This window comes from Salmo trutta, unplaced genomic scaffold (assembly GCF_901001165.1).
Source record: "Salmo trutta unplaced genomic scaffold, fSalTru1.1, whole genome shotgun sequence".
In the NCBI taxonomy this organism is placed as follows: Eukaryota; Metazoa; Chordata; class Actinopteri; order Salmoniformes; family Salmonidae; genus Salmo; species Salmo trutta.
In genome coordinates, this window is record NW_021822151.1 from 20,001 (window position 1) to 37,483 (window position 17,483).

Genomic DNA, 17,483 nt, shown 5'->3' on the forward strand with positions numbered 1-17,483 from the left:
ACTGACCCTGACCTTAAACATGAAGACAGTGTGGAATGGTCTCTCCTACCACTGACCCTGACCTTAAACATGAAGACAGTGTGGAATGGTCTCTCCTACCACTGACCTTAAACATGAAGACAGTGTGGAATGGTCTCTCCTACCACTGACACTGACCTTAAACATGAGGACAGTGTGGAATGGTATCTCCTACCACTGACCCTGACCTTAAACATGAAGACAGTGTGGAATGGTATCTCCTACCACTGACCCTGACCTTAAACATGAAGACAGTGTGGAATGGTATCTCCTACCACAGACCTTAAACATGAAGACAGTGTGGAATGGTATCTCCTACCACTGACCTTAAACATGAAGACAGTGTGGAATGGTATCTCCCACTGACCCTGACCTTAAACATGAAGACAGTGTGGAATGGTCTCTCCTACCACTGACCCTGACCTTAAACATGAAGACAGTGTGGAATGGTATCTCCTACCACTGACCCTGACCTTAAACATGAAGACAGTGTGGAATGGTATCTCCTACCACAGACCTTAAACATGAAGACAGTGTGGAATGGTATCTCCTACCACTGACCTTAAACATGAAGACAGTGTGGAATGGTATCTCCCACTGACCCTGACCTTAAACATGAAGACAGTGTGGAATGGTCTCTCCTACCACTGACCCTGACCTTAAACATGAAGACAGTGTGGAATGGTATCTCCTACCACTGACCCTGACCTTAAACATGAAGACAGTGTGGAATGGTCTCTCCTACCACTGACCCTGACCTTAAACATGAAGACAGTGTGGAATGGTATCTCCCACTGACCTTAAACATGAAGAGTGTGGAATGGTATCTCCTACCACTGACCTTAAACATGAAGACAGTGTGGAATGGTATCTCCTACCACTGACCCTGACCTTAAACATGAAGACAGTGTAGAATGGTATCTCCCACTGACCTTGACCTTAAACATGAAGACAGTGTGGAATGGTATCTCCTTCCACTGACCCTGACCTTAAACATGAAGACAGTGTGGAATGGTCTCTCCTACCACAGACCCTGACCTTAAACATGAAGACAGTGTGGAATGGTATCTCCTATCACTGACCTTAAACATGAAGACAGTGTGGAATGGTATCTCCTACCACTGACCTTAAACATGAAGACAGTGTGGAATGGTATCTCCTACCACTGACCTTAAACATGAAGACAGTGTGGAATGGTATCTCCTATCACTGACCCTGACCTTAAACATGAGGACAGTGTGGAATGGTATCTCCTACCACTGACCTTAAACATGAAGACAGTGTAGAATGGTATCTCCTACCACAGACCTTAAACATGAAGACAGTGTAGAATGGTATCTCCTACCACAGACCTTAAACATGAAGACAGTGTGGAATGGTATCTCCTACCACTGACCTTAAACATGAAGACAGTGTGGAATGGTATCTCCTACCACTGACCCTGACCTTAAACATGAAGACAGTGTAGAATGGTATCTCCCACTGACCTTGACCGTAAACATGAAGACAGTGTGGAATGGTATCTCCTACCACTGACCTTAAACATGAAGACAGTGTGGAATGGTCTCTCCTACCACAGACCCTGACCTTAAACATGAGGACAGTGTGGAATGGTATCTCCTACCACTGACCCTGACCTTAAACATGAAGACAGTGTGGAATGGTATCTCCTACCACTGACCTTAAACATGAAGACAGTGTGGAATGGTATCTCCTACCACTGACCTTAAACATGAAGACAGTGTGGAATGGTATCTCCTACCACAGACCCTGACCTTAAACATGAGGACAGTGTGGAATGGTATCTCCTACCACTGACCTTAAACATGAAGACAGTGTAGAATGGTATCTCCTACCACAGACCTTAAACATGAAGACAGTGTAGAATGGTATCTCCTACCACAGACCTTAAACATGAAGACAGTGTGGAATGGTATCTCCTACCACTGACCTTAAACATGAAGACAGTGTGGAATGGTATCTCCTACCACTGACCCTGACCTTAAACATGAAGACAGTGTAGAATGGTATCTCCCACTGACCTTGACCTTAAACATGAAGACAGTGTGGAATGGTATCTCCTACCACAGACCCTGACCTTAAACATGAAGACAGTGTGGAATGGTATCTCCTACCACTGACCCTGACCTTAAACATGAAGACAGTGTAGAATGGTATCTCCTATCACTGACCTTAAACATGAAGACAGTGTGGAATGGTATCTCCTACCACTGACCTTAAACATGAAGACAGTGTGGAATGGTATCTCCTACCACAGACCTTAAACATGAAGACAGTGTGGAATGGTATCTCCTACCACTGACCCTGACCTTAAACATGAGGACAGTGTGGAATGGTATCTCCTACCACTGACCTTAAACATGAAGACAGTGTGGAATGGTATCTCCTACCACTGACCCTGACCTTAAACATGAAGACAGTGTGGAATGGTATCTCCTACCACTGACCCTGACCTTAAACATGAAGACAGTGTGGAATGGTATCTCCTACCACAGACCCTGACCTTAAACATGAAGACAGTGTGGAATGGTATCTCCTACCACAGACCCTGACCTTAAACATGAAGACAGTGTGGAATGGTATCTCCTATCACTGACCTTAAACATGAAGACAGTGTGGAATGGTATCTCCTACCACTGACCCTGACCTTAAACATGAAGACAGTGTAGAATGGTATCTCCTATCACTGACCTTAAACATGAAGACAGTGTAGAATGGTATCTCCTATCACTGACCTTAAACATGAAGACAGTGTGGAATGGTATCTCCTACCACTGACCTTAAACATGAAGACAGTGTGGAATGGTATCTCCTACCACAGACCTTAAACATGAAGACAGTGTGGAATGGTATCTCCTACCACTGACCCTGACCTTAAACATGAGGACAGTGTGGAATGGTATCTCCTACCACTGACCTTAAACATGAAGACAGTGTGGAATGGTATCTCCTACCACTGACCCTGACCTTAAACATGAAGACAGTGTGGAATTGTATCTCCTACCACTGACCCTGACCTTAAACATGAAGACAGTGTGGAATGGTATCTCCTACCACAGACCCTGACCTTAAACATGAAGACAGTGTGGAATGGTATCTCCTACCACAGACCCTGACCTTAAACATGAAGACAGTGTGGAATGGTATCTCCTACCACAGACCCTGACCTTAAACATGAAGACAGTGTGGAATGGTATCTCCTATCACTGACCTTAAACATGAAGACAGTGTGGAATGGTATCTCCTACCACTGACCCTGACCTTAAACATGAAGACAGTGTAGAATGGTATCTCCTATCACTGACCTTAAACATGAAGACAGTGTGGAATGGTATCTCCTACCACTGACCTTAAACATGAAGACAGTGTGGAATGGTATCTCCTACCACAGACCTTAAACATGAAGACAGTGTGGAATGGTATCTCCTACCACTGACCCTGACCTTAAACATGAGGACAGTGTGGAATGGTATCTCCTACCACTGACCTTAAACATGAAGACAGTGTGGAATGGTATCTCCTACCACTGACCCTGACCTTAAACATGAAGACAGTGTGGAATGGTCTCTCCTACCACTGACCTTAAACATGAAGACAGTGTAGAATGGTATCTCCTACCACAGACCTTAAACATGAAGACAGTGTAGAATGGTATCTTCTACCACAGACCTTAAACATGAAGACAGTGTGGAATGGTATCTCCTACCACTGACCCTGACCTTAAACATGAAGACAGTGTGGAATGGTATCTCCTACCACTGACCCTGACCTTAAACATGAAGACAGTGTGGAATGGTATCTCCTACCACTGACCTTAAACATGAAGACAGTGTGGAATGGTATCTCCTACCACTGACCCTGACCTTAAACATGAAGACAGTGTGGAATGGTATCTCCTACCACTGACCCTGACCTTAAACATGAAGACAGTGTGGAATGGTCTGTCCTACCACTGACCCTGACCTTAAACATGAAGACAGTGTGGAATGGTATCTCCCACTGACCTTAAACATGAAGAGTGTGGAATGGTATCTCCTACCACTGACCTTAAACATGAAGACAGTGTGGAATGGTATCTCCTACCACTGACCCTGACCTTAAACATGAAGACAGTGTAGAATGGTATCTCCCACTGACCTTGACCTTAAACATGAAGACAGTGTGGAATGGTATCTCCTATCACTGACCTTAAACATGAAGACAGTGTGGAATGGTATCTCCTACCACTGACCTTAAACATGAAGACAGTGTGGAATGGTATCTCCTACCACTGACCCTGACCTTAAACATGAAGACAGTGTAGAATGGTATCTCCCACTGACCTTGACCTTAATCATGAAGACAGTGTGGAATGGTATCTCCTACCACTGACCCTGACCTTAAACATGAAGACAGTGTGGAATGGTCTCTCCTACCACTGACCCTGACCTTAAACATGAAGACAGTGTGGAATGGTATCTCCTACCACTGACCCTGACCTTAAACATGAAGACAGTGTGGAATGGTCTGTCCTACCACTGACCTTAAACATGAAGACCGTGTGGAATGGTATCTCCTACCACTGACCTTAAACATGAAGACAGTGTGGAATGGTATCTCCTACCACTGACCTTAAACATGAAGACAGTGTGGAATGGTATCTCCTACCACTGACCTTAAACATGAAGACCATGTTGAAAGGTTTATGAAGTAAAGTAAGTTGTCATCCTACAAAGAGCCTGGAGTGATGTTGGATCACTTAGAGTAGAATGTTGGCATTCAAGGTTCTGTTCTCTGTACCCACAATACAAGATGGCGCCGACAGACATGGTTGTCCTGTTCACAGCTCCTAGTCAACTTTAGTTTTTAATATTTTACATTTTTTGTGTTATTTCTTACATTTTTTGCTCAGAATGTTTCTTGCATTATTCTGATATTTCTTAAAGGAAAAAAATGCAGAAATCATTCATGACGCAAAACGCAGCATCATATGACGCAAAACGCAGCATCATATGACGCAAAACGCAGCATCATAAGACGGGGATGATTTATGTATTTGAAAGTTACAGTACATATATTGAAAACTTGATTGGTGACAAGCAAAATATTTTGGGACTATGTCAACAACGGACTAATGAAACAGATACCAAAAGATAGTGTTTGGGTGGACTTTCCCGAAATTTCCAGAAATCCTGGTTGGAAGATTCCCGGAATCTGTCAGGAATTGGCAGGAAATCCAGGAATCTTCCAACCAGAATTTTTGGGAAAAAAACCTTGGGATTTGGGGAAAGTTACCAGAATTTTGCAACGATACATCAGACAGACTCCATACCAGCTAATGTAAGTCATGTCGGCATTCCTTCTCTGTATTTTTTGGGGTGTTTTGGTTTTGATGTCCCGACCCCATTTCACTACCACCTACCACTCCAATGTGACCCTGGAGTTATTAGTAGCCTACTCCTGGAAGGGCTGGGCTGGCTTTATATAAGAGTGAGATTCATCATGGCAGTTGTCATATCAGACAGACTCTCCAAGTCAACATATCACCTATAGTATGTCAGCATTCAAAGGGTCAGTCTTTCTTCCATATCCGTTTGGGTGCTTTAGTTTGATGAAGTCCTGACCCAGTTCTACCCCCTGCTGCCCCGCCATGACCGTAGTGTTAACGAAAGGTCAGAACATGGGTTTATATAAGAGTGAGATTCGTCACGGCGGCCGTCACATCGGGGCTGAATCCCAAAGGGCATCCCATCCACTATACCAGGGGTTCTTAAACTGTCACATCAGGGCTGAATCCCAAAGGGCATCCCATCCACTATACCAGGGGTTCTTAAACTGTCACATCAGGGCTGAATCCCACAGGGCATCCCATCCACTATACCAGGGGTTCTTAAACTGTCACATCGGGGCTGAATCCCACAGGGCATCCCATCCACTATACCAGGGGTTCTAAAACTGTCACATCAGGGCTGAATCCCAAAGGGCATCCCATCCACTATACCAGGGGTTCTTAAACTGTTTCAGCCTGGGACCCAAATGTGAAATTCTGTGTATTCCTGGAACCCAAACTTTGGAAAATATGCAACTGTACATAAATATCGTTACATATGTCTAAAACAAATGCAATATAGACAAAAACAAATAACAATGAAATTAAATATTCACATATATATATATATTCATGTTTATTTTCCCCCATTAAAAACACACTTATCTGTCTAGGTTGGAACTGTTGCTGTTAAAATACAATAAATAATTTTCATTCTGAACTGGAATAAACTGATTGATAACATCACACAGATGAATAACAGAACACACACACAGGGTTTATGATAGTGAAACCCTAAGTAACAGTACAGATGACAAATGATCAGGCCTACTGTACATCTTACTGTAGAAATGATCAGGCCTACTGTACATCTCACTGTAGAAATGATCAGGCCTACTGTACATCTCACTGTAGAAATGATCAGGCCTACTGTACATCTCACTGTAGAAATGATCAGGCCTACTGTACATCTCACTGTAGAAATGATTGTTGAAAGTTAAGAATAAAAATTATTATTATATTTTAATAGCAACAGTTCGAACCTAGACTAGTTTTCAACAATCATTTCTACAGTAAGATCATTTTTCATCTTCATCTGTGCTGTTACTAGGGTTGCATCAGTAGCTAGCTAGCTTTGGCTAACGTTCGCTATTAGCTGTGTACAAGGCCAGGGGATTGTTTGAAAGAGAAACTCACATCTAACTACTACGAGAGTTAGTTAGTACTCCCTTATTTCTGCTGATCATCACCTGTAATAAAATGACAACAATGCCTTGCTAGCTGACCACTGTCGAAACACTGTTTCCTGATGCATTCTGCCCTGTTCTGAAATAACTCCCTGGGTTTACCGTCATACTGTGGATGTTTGGTCAGGACGTGTCGTTTTATTGATTTGTTCGTCATGAGAGACTCATTACTAACCACTTCCCCGCACAAAACACATTGTGGGCGCTCCTCGTTATAAGTTTGTATAAAAGAGAGAGAAACTCATCGTTGTATATGTGTTTCATGTCATGACCATAGAGCTCAGTCAGAACTTGTGGCGAGCATGAGCCCATTTCATGACAGCGGTGAGTGACGGCGAGTGGGAATGACAAGTCAGTGGCTGACAGCGCATCATCTACTGCTGAACAGCGCTGCATCGTGTGTGTCCTGGAGTGATCTTCAAGAAAACTGCAGAAAGAGAAATTCGCTAAACCGCGAAGCACACAGGCATCTCCCTCTCAGACTCCCGCAGCTGCCAAACTGAGCAGAGACCGCTGCTAAGCAGAGAGCGCACTGAACAGAGAGCGCAGATGCACTTGGCCAAATCAATTCCAGTAATGAATGAAATAATGATACATTTACTCTGACACGTCGTGACCCATACTTTAAGAAAGGCTGCAATATACAGTGCTTTTATTAACCAGAGCCCTGGGTCCTAATCAAAAGTAGTTCACTGTGTAGGGAACAGTGTGTCATTTGGAACACCACCTGTGTGCGCCCCGAGTGGCACAGCGGTCTAAGGCACTGCATCTCAGTGCTAGAGGAGTCACTACAGACACTGGTTTGATTCCAGGATGTATCACAACCGGCAGTGATTTGGAGTCCCATAGGGCAGTGCACAATTGGCCCAGCGTCGTCTGGGTTTGGCCGGAATAGGCCGTCATTGTAAATAAGAATTTGTTCTTAACTGACCGACCTTGTTAAATAAAGGTTAAATAAAACACACAGACAGACACCTGGAGTTGAGTCGACATACTTTCCTAACATCAATCCTCTTCCTAAGTGGCTGTAGTTCCTGTACCTTACAGGAATTCCTGTGTTTGAGTATTCACAGAGACAGGAGTGGTGAGGTCAGTTCCTGCTTTACGTAGCCCATGACAACACAGCGCCACTCCCTCGCCTCTTTATCCCGGTCTGTTTGGTTTAGGACCCTCGTTTGAGTCCACGTCAGCGGACATAGTTGTATCTGTTCACGTAGCTCTCAACATGCTAGCCTGACGGTCCTAAATCTGTTTGGACTGTCGTACCAACTCCTATTTAAACATGTTAGCCATGACAAGGAGCATATGAGTTGACTATACTGCAGCACAACATGTCTGTAACCAGGCTAAGGTCTGGATTCAATCCCATTAGCGGTAAATCAGTGTTATAGCGTATTTGACATTTAAAGTTCATTTCCTACTGAGCCGACATATGCAGCGTTTACCGTTTACCATGAATTCAGTCTCCGCAATCGTGGAAGCATTGCCTTTAAAAGGTGCATAGCCAACAGCGCGATCAGATTGTTTGGGATTTATTTTATTTTACCTTTATTTAACAAGGCAAGTCACTTAAGAACAAATTCTTATTTACAATGACGGCCTACCCCGGCCAAACCGTAACCCGGACGATGCTGGGCCAATTGTGTGCCGCCCTATAATCTTACAGTTTGTACACTCAGAAAAAAGGGTTCCATGAGGGTTCTTCGGCTGTGCCCATAGGATAACCTTTTTGGTTACAGGTTGAACCCTTTTTGGTTCCAGGTAGAACCCTTTTGGGTTCCATGTACAACCCTCTGTGGAAAGGGTTCTACATGGAACTCAAAGGGGTTCTACCTGGAACCAAAAATGGTTCTTCAAAAGGGTTCTGCTATGGGGACGGAAGAAGAAAGTCAATTTCTTTATAAGAATGTAGTGCAAACCCACCACTGTTCTGTTCTGCATGTTGATAAGTCGTCACTTGTTTCTGACTTCCTGTTCTTTACAGATTAACTTCCTGATCTTCATCCACATAATAAAGATCCTGGTGTCCAAACTGAGGGCTCACCAGATGAGATACTCCGACTACAAGTTCCGGTGAGATCTTTCTTTCTTTCTTTCACAATGAAAACCCATTCCTATGTTTATAATATCATCAACCTAATCTCAGCTCTCTCTCTCTCTCTCTTCCCCTCTCTCTTCCTCTCTCTCTCCCCCTCTCCCTGCATCTCTCTAAACTTCTCTCTCTCACTCCTTCCCCCTCTCCCCATCTCTCTCTCCCCTCTCTCCTCTCTCTCTCTCTCCCACCCTCCCCCTCTCTCTCCTCTCTGCATCTCTCTCTCCCACCCTCCCCCTCTCTCTCCCTCTCTCTCTCTCCCTCTCCTCTCCCCTCTCTCTCTCCCTCCCTCCCCCTCTCCGCCTCTCTCTCTCCCCCACCCTCCCCCCTCTCCCTCCCCTCTCCCCCTCTCTGTCTCCCCTCTCTCTCTCTCCCCCCCCTCCCCTCTCCCCTCTCTCTCTCTCCCACTCTCCCCCCTCTCCCTCCCCTCTCCCTCTCTCTCTCCCACCCTCTCCCTCCCCTCTCCCCCCTCTCTCTCTCCCTCTCTCTCTCCCTCCCCTTTCCCCTCTCTCTCTCTCTCTCCCCTCTCCCACCCTCTCCCTCCCCTCTCCCCCCTCTCTCTCTCCCTCTCTCTCTCCCTCCCCTCTCCCCTTTCCCCTCTCTCTCTCTCTCCCCTCTCTCTCTCCCCCTCTCCTTCCCCTCTCCCTCTCTCTTCCTCCCTCCCCTCCCCCACCCTTCTCCCCCTCTCTCTCTCTTTCTCTCTCCCACCCTCCCCCTATCCCTCCCCTCTCCCTCTCTCCCTCCCCTCTCCCCTCTCCCTCTCTCTCTCCCTCCCTCCTCTCTCCCCTCTCTCTCTCTTTCCCACCCTCCCCCCTCCCCTCCCTCGCCTCTCTTTCTCTTTCCCTCCCCTCTCCCCTCTCTCTCACTCTCCCTTCCTCCCCTCTCCTTCCCCTCTCCCCTCTCTCTCTCTCTTTCCCTCCCCTCTCCCCTCTCTCTTGCTCTCCCTCCCCTCTTCCTCTCCTCTCTCTCTCCCTTCCTCCCCTCTCCCTCCCCTCACCCCTCTCCCTCTCTCTCTCCCCTCCCTCCCCTCTCCCCTCTCTCTCTCTTTCCCACCCTCCCCCCTCTCCCTCCCCTCTCCCTCTCTCTCCCTCCCCTCTCCCCTCTCTCTCACTCTCCCTTCCTCCCCTCCCCTCTCCCCTCTCTCTCTCTCTTTCCCACCCTCCCCCCTCTCCCTCCCCTCTTCCTCTCCTCTCTCTCTCTCCCTCCCCTCTCCCTCTATCTCCCTCCCCTCTCCCTCTATCTCCCTCCCCTCTCCTTCTCCTCTCCCCTCTCTCTCTCTTTCCCACCCTTCCCTGTCTCCCCCCCTTCCCCTCCCCTCCCCTCTCCCCTCCCCCCTCCCCTCCCCTCTCCCCTCCCAGGTTGGCTAAGTCTACCCTAACCCTGATCCCTCTCCTTGGGATCCACTTGGTGGTGTTTGTCTTCGTGACGGATGAGTCCACCGAGGCCACCATCGCCCTGCGTCTCACCAAACTCTTCATCGACCTCTTCTTCACCTCCTTCCAGGTCAGACACACACAGACACACGCACACACACACACACTTAAAGGGTGCCTAAATATAGAAACCTCATAACACATTAATGAACCATACATGCTGCATTCACAAGCAGTACGTGACCTACTCTCATGGATGGAGTTTGATGTGTTGACCGTAAGATAAATCTAGATAAAACGTTTGTCCAGTAACTATTCAAACTGAGTTATAAAAGAGGGCAGATCTACAAGCTGGTTCATAACCACATGGACAGAATAACTTTGACTCAAACAACAATCTAATATCAACAGCTACTGCCTTCTGTGTGGATGTGAATTACCCTCAGTAGCCTGAATGCCTTCTGTGTGGATGTGAATTACCCTCAGTAGCCTGAATGCCTTCTGTGTGGATGTGAATTACCCTCAGTAGCCTGAATGCCTTCTGTGTGGATGTGAATTACCCTCAGTAGCCTGAATGCCTTCTGTGTGGATGTGAATTACCCTCAGTAGCCTGAATGTCTTCTGTGTGGATGTGAATTACCCTCAGTAGCCTGAATGCCTTCTGTGAACTACTGTCTCAAGTCATTTAGTCTGTGTGTGTGTGTGTGCGTGTGTGTGTGTGTGTGTGTGTGTGTGTGTGTGTGTGTGTGTGTGTGTGTGTGTGTGTGTGTGTGTGTGTGTGGGGGGGGGGGGGGAGGGGGGGGGGCACCATGTCATTATGAGTCTTGGAGCACTATATGCCTTCTCTGAGTGATTCAGTCCTTCTACTCTGAGTGATTCGGTCCTTCTACTCTGAGTGATTCAGTTCTTCTACTCTGAGTGATTCGGTCCTTCTACTCTGAGTGATTCGGTCCTTCTACTCTGAGTGATTCGGTCCTTCTACTCTGAGTGATTCGGTCCTTCTACTCTGAGTGATTCGGTACTTCTACTCTGAGTGATTCGGTACTTCTACTCTGAGTGATTCGGTCCTTCTACTCTGAGTGATTCGGTCCTTCTACTCTGAGTGATTCAGTCCTTCTACTCTGAGTGATTCGGTCCTTCTACTCTGAGTGATTCGGTCCTTCTACTCTGAGTGATTCGGTCCTTCTACTCTGAGTGATTCAGTCCCTTCTACTCTGAGTGATTCGGTCCTTCTACTCTGAGTGATTCGGTCCTTCTACTCTGAGTGATTCGGGTCCTTCTACTCTGAGTGATTCAGGTCCTTCTACTCTGAGTGATTCGGTCTACTCTCTTCATTCAGAAGGCATTGCATTATGAATTCCTCATCTCCCAACCCAATGTGGTAGTAGCTAGCTACCCTTGGTATTTTGATGACGTCAGGCCTGGCTATATATCCTAGTTTGCACCCTATTCCCTATATAGTGCACTACTTTAGATCAGAGCCCTATTCCCAATATAGTGCACTACTTCCACTACTAACTTCTCCCCATATGGTCTCTGGTCAAACTAGGGCACTAATGAATAGGGTGCTGTTTGGGATGCAGCCCAAGAGTGATCATGACAGTGACAGAGTTTACATTTAGTCTTTGAGCACCACATGCCCTTCTTATTCAGTGAATTACTCAGTCTTCGCTCATTCTTCTCTCTCAGTCTTCTCTCTCAGTCTTCTCTCTCGGTCTTCTCTCTGTCTTCTCTCAGTCTTCTCTCAGTCTTCTCTGTCTTCTCTCTGTCTTCTCTCTGTCTTCTCTCTCTGTCTTCTCTCTCTGTCTTCTCTCTCTGTCTTCTCTCTCTGTCTTCTCTCTGTCTTCTCTTTCAGTCTTCTCTCCATCCAAAGGGTGTTCCATGTTATTATGGGAGCGGGGAGAGAGAGAGAGACAGAGGGGGATTTGAGGGGGAGAGAGAGAGAGAGAGAGAGAGAGAGAGAGAGAGAGAGAGAGGGGGATTGGAGGTGGAGAGAGGGGGGAGAGAGAGAGACACAGAAATAGAAACAAGATACTCAAAGAGAGTAAGACCCAGAAAGAGAGATGGAGAGAGAGTGAGAGAGCTGGAGAGAAAGCAACAAAGATAGTGTAACAGAGAGAGAGAACAGTTGAGTCAGTCAGTCTCATGCATCAATCTGTGCATTCCAACATCCCTAACAACAGCTCTACCAAGACAGCTTTATGCTACAGACAAGACCCCTTTAGCCACCCAGACAGCTCTATGCTACAGACAAGACCCCTTTAGCCAACCAGACAGCTCTATGCTACAGACAAGACCTATTTAGCCACCCAAATACAGCTCTATGCTACAGACAAGACCCCTTTAGCCACCCAGACAGCTCTATGCTACAGACAAGATCTCTTTAGCCACCCAGACAGCTCTATGCTACAGACAAGACCTATTTAGCCACCCAAATACAGCTCTATGCTACAGACAAGATCTCTTTAGCCACCCAAATACAGCTCTATGCTACAGACAAGATCTCTTTAGCCACCCAAATACAGCTCTATGCTACAGACAAGATCTCTTTAGCCACCCAAATACAGCTCTATGCTACAGACAAGACCCCTTTACCAACCAGACAGCTCTATGCTGCAGACAAGACCCCTTTACCAACCAGACAGCTCTATGCTGCAGACAAGATCTCTTTACCAACCAGACAGCTCTATGCTACAGACAAGATCTCTTTACCAACCAGACAGCTCTATGCTGCAGACAAGACCCCTTTAGCCACCCAAATACAGCTCTATGCTACAGACAAGACCCCTTTACCAACCAGACAGCTCTATGCTACAGACAAGATCTCTTTAGCCACCCAAATACAGCTCTATGCTACAGACAAGATCTCTTTAGCCACCCAAATACAGCTCTATGCTACAGACAAGATCTCTTTAGCCACCCAAATACAGCTCTATGCTACAGACAAGACCCCTTTACCAACCAGACAGCTCTATGCTGCAGACAAGACCCCTTTACCAACCAGACAGCTCTATGCTGCAGACAAGATCTCTTTACCAACCAGACAGCTCTATGCTACAGACAAGATCTCTTTACCAACCAGACAGCTCTATGCTGCAGACAAGACCCCTTTAGCCACCCAAATACAGCTCTATGCTACAGACAAGACCCCTTTACCAACCAGACAGCTCTATGCTACAGACAAGATCTCTTTAGCCACCCAAATACAGCTCTATGCTACAGACAAGACCCCTTTAGCCACCCAGACAGCTCTATGCTACAGACAAGACCCCTTTACCAACCAGACAGCTCTATGCTACAGACAAGACCTCTTTAGCCACACAAAGACAGCTCTATGCTGCAGACAAGACCCCTTTACCAACCAGACAGCTCTATGCTGCAGACAAGACCTCTTTACCACCCAGACAGCTCTATGCTGCAGACAAGACACCTTTACCACCCAGACAGCTCTATGCTACAGACAAGACCTCTTTACCACCCAGACAGCTCTATGCTGCAGACAAGACACCTTTACCACCCAGACAGCTCTATGCTACAGACAAGAACCAAACTGCCTGTCATCATGTACAGTCGTGGCCAAAAGTTTTGAGAATGACACAATGTCACAACGGGTGGCTTGTGGATTCAGGAGAGTGGAGTCAGGAGAGGTGGAGTCAGGAGAGGTGGAGTCAGGAGAGGTGGAGTCAGGAGAGGTGGAGTCAGGAGAGGTGGAGTCAGGAGAGGTGGAGTCAGGAGAGGTGGAGTCAGGAGAGGTGGAGTCAGGAGAGGTGGAGTCAGGCGCAGGAGACAGAATGATTCCGTGAATACATTTTAATAAAATATCCACTCGGAAAATATGCAAAAGTATGGAGTGCAAGGTGTGCAAAAAGAACATAACCAGGGACGCAGCCCAAAACGAACAACGTAACTCCAAAAGGGAAAACACAGAACCTCATAACAAAAACACACCCTGACAACGAACAATCCCGCACAAACAACAAACCTAACTAGCTAGCCTAAATATCCTTCCCCACTAACAACTAACACAAAACAGGTGCGCAACTAACCTAGGCCTAACTAACAGAACGTGAAACATAAATCGATGGCAGCTAGTAGGCCGGCGACGACGACCGCCGAGCGCCGCCCGGGCGAGGAGGGGCGCCACCTTCCGTAGGTGTCGTGACACACAAATATTAATTTTCACAAAGTCTGCTGCGTCAGTTTGTGTGATGGCAATTTGCATATAGTCCAGAATGTTATGAAGAGTGATCAGATGAATTGCAATTAATTGCAAAGTCCCTCTTTGCCATGCAAATTAACTGAATCCCCAAAAAACATTTCCACCTCATTTCAGCCCTGCCACAAAAGGACCAGCTGACATCATGTCAGTGGTTCGTTAACACAGGTGTGAGTGTTGACGAGGACAAGGCTGGAGATCATGATGATTGACTTCGAATAACAGACTGGAAGCTTCAAAAGGAGGGTGGTGCTTGGAATCATTGTTCTTCCTCTGTCAACACATGGTTACCTGCAAAACTTCAAGGAGAGCGGTTCAATTGTTGTGAAGAAGGCTTCAGGGTGCCCAAGAAAGTCCAGCAAGCACCAGGACCGTCTCCTTAAGTTGATTCAGACTGCGGGATCGGGGCACCACCAGTACAGAGCTTGCTCAGGAATGGCAGCAGGCAGGTGGAGTGCATCTGTACGCACAGTGAGGCGAAGACTTTGGTGTCAAGAAGGGCAGCAAAGAAGATGGTTCTCTCCAGGAAAAACATCAGGGACAGACTGATATTCTGCAAAAGGTACAGTGGTTGGACTGCTGAGGACTGGGGTAAAGTCAGTTTCTCTGATGAATCCCTTTCCGATTGTTTTGGGGCATCCGAAAAAAGCTTGTCGGAGAAGACATGTGAGCGCTACCATCAGTCCTGGTGTCATGCCAACAGTAAGAGGCATCCTGAGACCATTCATGTGTGGGGTTGCTATCTCAGCCAAGGGAGTGGGCTCACTCACATTTTTGCCTCCGAGAGCAACCTTCTCCCAACCATCCATGACAGTTTGGTGATGAACAATTGACTTTTCAGCATGATGGAGCACCTTTCCATAAGGCAAAAGTGATAACTAAGTGGCTCGTGGAACAAACCATAGTCTGGGTCCATGGCCAGGAAACTCCCCGAACCTTAATTCCCATTGAGAACTTGTGGTCAATCCTCAAGAGGACGGGTGGACAAACAAAAACCCACAAATTCTGACAAACTCCAAGCATTGATTATGCAAGAATGGGCTGTCATCAGTCAGGATGTGGCCCAGAAGTTAATTGACAGCATGCCAGGGTGGATTGCAGAGGTCTTGAAAAAAGAAGGGTCAAACACTGCAGATATTGAACTCTTTGCATCAACTTCATGTAATTGTCAATAAAAGCCTTTGACACTTATGAAATGCTTGTAATTATACTTCAGTATTCCATAGTAACATCTGACAAAAATATCTAAGACACTGAAGCAGCAAACTTTGTGGAAATTAATATTTGTGTCATTCTCAAAACTTTTGGCCACGACTGTACAGCCCGAGACACAGAACACAGCTTTCCGTCCTCTGTTACATTGTGAAGGTAAATGTATTTGTGTAACATGTACATACAGAGAGTATCCTGTCTGAAAGTAAGAAGGATTCCGTATTCTCTGGAGCCGTACTCAAGTCTCATCAGAGATCACAGAGTAGAAGCCTGTGTCCAGTATGGAGTTGTGACAGTGACTCTAACACCCCTCTACATCTGAGAGAAACAGAGAGGAGAGAGAGACTCAGTGAGAGAGACTGAGGGAGAGAGAGACACACACAAACATTGAGAAACACAGAGAGAAAATGAACAGTGACTCTAACAGTCCTGTACATCTGAGAAAAACACAGAGAAAGATAGAGAGAGAGAGACCGTAGGGATGGTGCCAGGTTCCTCCAGACGTGACGCTTGGCATTCAGGCCAAAGAGTTAATCTTGGTTTCATCAGACCAGAGATCCTTTAGGTGCCTTGGGCAAACTTGAAGCGGGCTGTCATGTGCCTTTCACTGAGGAGTGGCTTCAGTCTGGCCACTCTAACATAAAGGCCTGATTGGTGGTGATTGGTGGTGCTGCAAAGATGGTTTTCCTTCTAGAAGGTCTCCCATCACCATAGAGGAACTCTGGAGCTCTGTCAAAGTGACTATCGGGTTCGTGGTCACCTCCTGACCAAGGCCCTTCTTCCCCGATTGCTCAGTTTGGGCTGGGAGGCCAGCTCTAGGAAGAGTCTTGGTGGTTCCAAACTTCTTCCATTAAGAATAATGGAGGCCACTGTGTTTCTGGGGACATTTTCTTGGTACCCTTCCCCAAATTTGTGCCTCGACACAATCCTGTCTTGGAGCTCCACGGACAACTCCTTTGACCTCATGGCCTGGTTTTTGCTCTGACATGTACTGTCCAGCTGTGGGACCTTATATAGACGGTGTGTGCCTTTCCAAATCATGTCCAATTAATTGAATTTACCACAGCTGGACTCCATTCAAGTTGTAGAAACAATCTCAAGGATGATCAATGGAAACAAGATGCACCTGAGCTCAATTTCTAGTCTCATAGTAAAGGGTCTGAATACTTATGTAAATGTCATATTTCAGTTTGTTATTTTTCTTATTTGTAAACATTTCTAAAAACTGTTTTCGCTTTGTATTATGGGGTATTGTGTGTAGATTGATGAGGAATTTTTTTATTCATTTAATCCATTTTAGAATAAGGCTGTAACAAAATGTGGAAAAAGTCAAGGGGTCTGAATACTTTCCGAATACACTGAACGTGTCACATATGATAATGGTCGTGTGTGTTGACTCAGAACTTGGTGTTTCTACAGGGTCTGCTGGTAGCTATCTTATACTGCTTTGTCAACAAAGAGGTAAGACCTCTTCTCCTCCTTCTCTTTCTCCCTCTTTCATACATCTTTCATGGAGGATGTATCCTCTCTGTTTCTCTTCTCTTGTCCTGGCTCTTATCCACTAAACTTGGTCTCACATGTACCTGAACAACTCTCAATTTAACGTGAACATCACACATACAATCTCTCTCTCTCTCTTTTCTCTCTCCTCTGTCTCTCTCTTCTCTCTCTCTCTTGTCTTTCTCTCTCTTTCTCTCTGTCTCTCGCTCTCTCTCTCTGTGTCTCTCTCTCAGCCCTTTCTCTTTCTCTCTCTCTCCCCTCTCTCTCTCTCTCTCCT

General features: G+C 46.2%; 1 protein-coding gene across 1 annotated transcript in view; it reads left to right on the top strand.

Annotated features, from left to right (window-relative positions):
- LOC115180745 (glucagon receptor) overlaps window positions 1-17,167 on the top strand; it is a gene marked incomplete at both ends in the record, with an annotated part of 35,030 nt that extends 17,863 nt beyond the window's left edge. The window contains 3 exon segments of the mRNA XM_029742926.1: window positions 8,798-8,886; window positions 10,264-10,408; window positions 17,126-17,167. Coding sequence (XP_029598786.1) covers window positions 8,798-8,886; window positions 10,264-10,408; window positions 17,126-17,167 — 276 coding nt within the window.
- Window positions 17,168-17,483: the final 316 nt, after the last annotated feature.